Source organism: Monoraphidium neglectum (assembly GCF_000611645.1).
Source record: "Monoraphidium neglectum strain SAG 48.87 unplaced genomic scaffold scaffold03375, whole genome shotgun sequence".
Classification (NCBI taxonomy): Eukaryota; Viridiplantae; Chlorophyta; class Chlorophyceae; order Sphaeropleales; family Selenastraceae; genus Monoraphidium; species Monoraphidium neglectum.
The window spans coordinates 1,515-7,115 of record NW_014010254.1 but is presented as its reverse complement, the minus strand read 5'-3'; the positions used below and the strand labels follow the sequence as shown (position 1 = coordinate 7,115).

Here is a 5,601-nt window from a genome sequence, read left to right as displayed (position 1 = left end):
AGCGCCGCCCCTGGGGCAAATTTGCGGGACCGTACTGGTGGGTGAATATCAGCGAGCGGGCTCCGGTGCCTGGATGCGGCACAGCTGCTGGCGCACTGCTCTGCTGCAGCAGCGCCTGCAGTGGCGAATGATATTGATGGCTGCTGTTGCCACTGCACCGTGATACTGTGCCATTCAAACGGTATTGCGAACATTCCCTGCCTCTTGGCAAACTGCAGGATCACCAGTACGCGGCGGCGTTTCACAGCGCCCCTGCTCGACGCACCTGCCCAACTGTGGACACATTGTCATGGCGGCTCAGCACACGCTCCTCACGGCTCTGCCATCTGAGGTCCTGCAGAGCATCATCGCCCGCCTTCCGGACCCCGCCAACTTTGCCAGCACCAGCAGCGGCAGCCTGCAGCTGTGCTGCAGGTTTGACGTTGATTGGTTCCGGGCGCAGCACCCGGTCGCGGCGCCCGGGCGGCCGTGGCAGTATGCAGCGGTGACATGGCGAAGACTGAAGTATCAGACAGCAGAGGGCATGGCGATGTGGATGCTGCGCTATGCCCGATATTGGCAGCAGCAGCTGCAGGAGCAGCAGCAGGAGCAGGGGCGGCATGGTGCAGCACCGGACGTCGCGGCCGGGGAGCGCCTGCTGGCGGACCGCGACGCGGTGGGAGCGCTGCTGGCGCTGTGCCGGCGCATGGCGCCGCTGCTGCTCCTGCCCTACGCGGCTCAGGGAGGCGTCGCGGCGCTGCTGCAGCCGCTGGCCCTGCGCCGCCTGCTGTGCCCGGCCGCCGGCTTTGATCTGGGGGGCGGCACGCGGCCTGTGACTCAGCGGGCCCACGTTGTGGCGGCTGCCAAGTCGGCCATGCTGGCCGGCCGGTGGGCGCACGCCATGGCCGTCTTCCGCGCGTTGAACGGCGGCTCATGGGACGCCACGGGGGCTGTGTCGGCAGACCTGCAGACCTTTGCCGTCCGCCGCTGCCGGGCCAGCGTGGTGCAAAGGGCGCTGGAGGGAGGGCTGGTGTGCGAGCCCGAGGCCCTGTGCCAGGCGTTCCGCGAGCGTGTGGCCGGCGGCGACGCGGTGGAGGTCTTTGTCCTGTGCCATGGACATGTTCGCAGCGAACGCTATGAATTCTTGCTGGACGGCGAGGACACGCCCAGCGCCCGCCATGCGGCGACCGTCGATGCGGGCTGGGGAGCCGCCTTGCAGCTGTGCCTGTTGGGCACGCCGTCAGGCCCTCGGCCGGCGCTCTGCGAGCCGGGGGTGCAGGAGCAGCTGCTGATGATGGTCACTGAGCATGCTGACCACCGCGTATCCCGGGTGGGGCACCTCGTCGCCGCCGCAGCCAAGATGGCGGCGACGCTGTCAGACGGGCAGCTGCACCGCCAGGTGCTGCGCGGGGCGTGCTTCGCGCTGATCATGGCTGGCGAGAGCTGCAATCTGCCCCGGGCCCTGGCAGACGCCATCTGCCGCCTCGCGGGGAACGACGGCGCTGGTTATGACTGCTGGGCAGCTCCTTTCTTTTTGGAATCCGTCCTCCCGCCGCTGGCGCCCGCGGCGCTGTTTGCTGCTCTCGACGAGATCTGGGCGGAGGCGCACGGGCGGGGAATGGCGGTGGAAGTCCTGCAGGCAGTGGTCGCGGCCCTGGACCCTCCCCCCGAGCCCGCCCCGAAGCATGTGGTGTTGCCGGCCGCCGGCCGCGCCTGGCTGGTGCCCCGCCTGGCTTGCGCCGGCTTGCAGCTGGGCGCGCACTGCGGCCGGCCCAACCGGCATGCACTGGGCAGGCAGCTGGCGGGATGCTGGTTTGGCCTGGGTGCAGCGGGGGGTGAGGAAGAGGCAGAGGACATGGCTCACGCTTACATTGCCGCCGAGCACAAGAAGTTTGGCTGGGGCACGCAGGACCTGCAGGCTCAGCGGCTGCAGCTTGCTGTGGTGCGTGCGGTGCGGCGCGGCACCGCGCTGGACGTGGAGCGCGCGCTCGGCGAACAATGGGCTGTGCAGAGCCAGGTGGGCGGCCGGATCCCTGAAGCCCTCGTGTGGCTGTGGGGCGCATGCTGTATGAACATAGCGCGGGAAGGCAACGCAGGCCGGTTGTGATTTGATGGAAGCCCGTTCGTGCCTGCAGAACCTGCACATGATTGTTACAAGGCCTCTTGCACACTTGCCCGCGTGCACACGCAGCGCCACACGACCGCGCGCCCCACGGCCCGCAGGTGCTGGCCGAGCTGCAGGCGGCGGCGCTGGCGGTGCTGGCGGGTGTGGACGCGCTTGGCCAGGCGAGGGCCAAGGTCACCAGCCCTGCATACCAGGCCTGGGTGGCCGAGCTGACCCTGGTGCAGGACTACATCAACTATGCGGCGACCAGCGCAGCCGAGGCGGGGCGCTTCAACCACATGATGACGGTTCTCGACAGCCCGCAGGCGCGGCATCTAGCCGTCCGTGGCGAGGCTGTGCCCGTAAGAGCGTGGGGCTCGTTCGAGGGGCGGCCGAGTGCTGCCTTGAGTGCGATGCTCGGCGCCATCCGCAGCGGCAACCTCCTGGACGTGTCATGGCGGAGCCTGGGGGTGACGACCCACGACCTCTACACCTGGCCGTTGGCCATACCACAATGCGGGCCCGGGATCGGGTGGGGCGACAGCCTGCACGCGCTGCTCGGCGGCCGCGTGTGCGGCGGCGCCCGCGTGCGGCCGCCGGCCGAGGGCGAGGACACCTTTGCGCCGCTGCGGCGCGTCGTTTCTGTGTGGTGTGAGGACGACTGCGCGCTCGACATGGTCATCGGTTTGTGTTGGGACGACCCCTCCCTTTCTGTGCGGCTGGAGGATGGGGAGCTCATGGCCTGGCTAGAGGCCGAGGGCCACCCACGCGCATGGGCGGGGCGCGTGACGGGTAAGGTCGCACGCCACCTGCTGAGCTGCGCGGGCGGCGCGGACGCCCTGCGAGCGGCGGCCAGCTGGCTATCGGTTGCGCAGTGGGACCAATGAGTCGGAGGATGGGGGCTGGAGCAAAAACAACTTTGTGGTTTTGGGATGCCTTTTTTGGTTTGAACAGTCTTAGTTTTTGGATCCAGCAGGTCAACCGTCGTTGTGCAAGCATCCTTGTATAACGAGGTTTGCATCTCTGGGTGGCGGCGTGCTTGAGTGCTTCCAAGAACTTGCCTGCCTGCACAAGGTGTTACTGTACCGTGTCACTCCTGGCTCACTTCTTCCCTCAGAAGCACACTATCACAATGCGCACGCACTAAAAGCGTGGGAGGCATCTAGCAGTCGCACCTGCACGATGAGACGCAGGCGCCTGCCCGCGGAGCCGGCCCCACGCCATCATCGCCGTAGAGATAGCCGTATCGCTTGATCAGGCAGGGGGGAACTGACGATGCACCTGGTCACTCCCTGCTTCTATGATTGCAATGCAACCCCAGTCACGCACTGCAGACACAAAGGCAACTTTTTATCAGTGTGTGAGACCGGAAAGCTGTTTTGACATACATCCAGCCGCAGCTGTCGAAGGGCGGTCAAACCTGGACGTTTCACTGTCTGTATGCCCCCGCCCAACTGCTTAGGCAAAAGGCTGCTATCAAGCTGCGGGGGAGGGGGAAGGAGCAGGAGAATTAGCGCTGATTGCGGGGCGCGCGAGGTTTTTGCTGAGAATGCGGTACGAGGGCAGCCGCATCTGCGGGGACGAAACATCTGCGCAGTGAGCATCGCCGATTCTGAAAGCTACTGCTGGTGCTCATCCTGCCCCGCCTGCAGGCAATCACTCGTATCGCACGCCCCCAATCGCCTGCTTCTCAATGGTCAAGTACCCCTTTTACCGACTACCTACGCCGCCGCTAGCTTCCACATGTCCCTGCTTATCCCACAATGTCTGGGATGTGTAATGGGACGGTTTGGACCGGGTGTGGTAGTTTGGATGTGCCACCCAGCCCCCCTTGAATTGTGCGGCAGCACCGCCCCCAGGCCGCCGCCTTGCGCGGGTGCATTGACCCCCTCACCCACCTGCCCCTCCAGCTTCCACCTGTCCCTGCTTAGGGTAACGCGAGCTGTCGTTGCAGCGTCAGCAGAAGGTGCTCAACCCCTGCAAGCTTCCTCCAGACAGCAAGCTTCTTTCACTGCCTAGCTGCCGGTCTCACTTGCGCTATGTGCATCCGTGCATTTGGGTTTGGCATGGCATGCTGTGAACCCGCAACCCATGATACATGGACGGGCAACAGATTTGAAAGCATCATTGCTGCGTACTGTATGACCCGATTGCAGTAAAGCTGCTGCAGAGCGTGCCAGCAGCTGTCGCTGATGGTCGTGGCTTGCGTTGCATGTAATACTACCGGTAAGGTCTATCGGGGTTTCAGGTACGCGTCGTCATTTGGTTTGCACAACCGTTGGTGCCACTTCACACTGTCGAGTTGGTGGCACTCGGAAGTGACACAGCACATACGCTTTCAACTGTCCAGGAACTGAAGACTGCTCGAGACGATCCAACACTGCGGTATCTGCGAAAGATTTAGTAGCAATTCGGCGGGCTACCGTAGTTCCTCGATCCCGTGTAATAGATCAATCGATTGGCATCTGTTGGCGCGTGAGCCAAGCTTTGTGCGGTGCGCTGGGCATGTGCATCAGTCTAGAACGCCAATGCATTTCCGACTTGGCTGCAGCGCCGCACGACCCGCCGCGCTTCACTGCCTGAGCCATTCCGACGTCGCCAGCATTGCGAACTAACGGCATCTATCCACCGCACATATGCCAAATCGCGTGGGGCAGTGTCATCGAGTGACCCTTGGCATACACTATTGTCCTTTAGCAGTACAACAGTGGCTGGTTCCTGGCTGGATGCAGCCATTGTCAGTGTTGCGCACATGCATGCCATGATTGGCTAGCCTAGGCAGTTACAGTACCAGCAACTAGCCGGCCCCTCCCCCTCCCCCTCCCCATCCCCGAACTCATTCATGTTTTCACGGTCAAGGCGAATCATGGCTGAACCAATCATCAAGGTGATGAGTTTCAACATCAGGTAGGTGATTGTGGGAAGCGGTTGGTTGGTTGTGGACCGATTTCAGCAGCGTGGGTCACGCCGGCCGCCGCTGCATCATGGCAGTATGCTGCCCCGGTCACGTTCGTGTGCTCTGGGAAGGGACACGCGGCCCTCCTCACGCAGCATGCCTCACAGCGCATCCACAAATTTGACTGCTGGCATGACACGGGTTGCTCACAGCGACTGGGTGAGATTCCTGTGTTCTTTTTGCGAGCAAGTACACCCTTCTGTGCTGCCGGCGCATTGCTGGCTCCCATCTGGTGGCCACAGGTATGATAACCCTGATGAGGCGCCGGGCGACAAGTGGGCGGAGAGAAAAATTGACTGCGCAAACATCATCAACAAGTGGGTGGTGGGGCGGACCAAGCCATGCCGTTGCGAGCGACAAACTTCGGCAGCAGGGGCATATGCAGAGGGGGGAACAGAAGAAGCTATGGCGGGGCGCGCTTGATCTTGCGCTGGCGCGGGCACAAGCATAAGTGAGTTGAGCCCAGCGGCTGCTGCCAAGTGTTGTGCGAGGCGGTCCTGCCAACCGCCCGTGCCTGCGCCTACCCCTGCAGGTACAAGCCTCACATAATCGGCATGCAGGT

The 5,601-nt window shown here is 63.6% G+C and overlaps 1 protein-coding gene across 1 annotated transcript; it reads left to right on the top strand.

The window, feature by feature from the left end:
• Positions 1-289: 289 nt before the first annotated feature.
• Positions 290-2,970, top strand: MNEG_12683 (hypothetical protein; the record flags this gene model as incomplete). The annotated part of the gene is made up of 2 exons (XM_014038845.1): positions 290-1,996; positions 2,203-2,970. 2 exons carry the CDS (start codon positions 290-292, stop codon positions 2,968-2,970), a joined length of 2,475 nt encoding a protein of 824 aa, XP_013894299.1.
• Between the last annotated feature and the right edge of the window lie 2,631 nt (positions 2,971-5,601).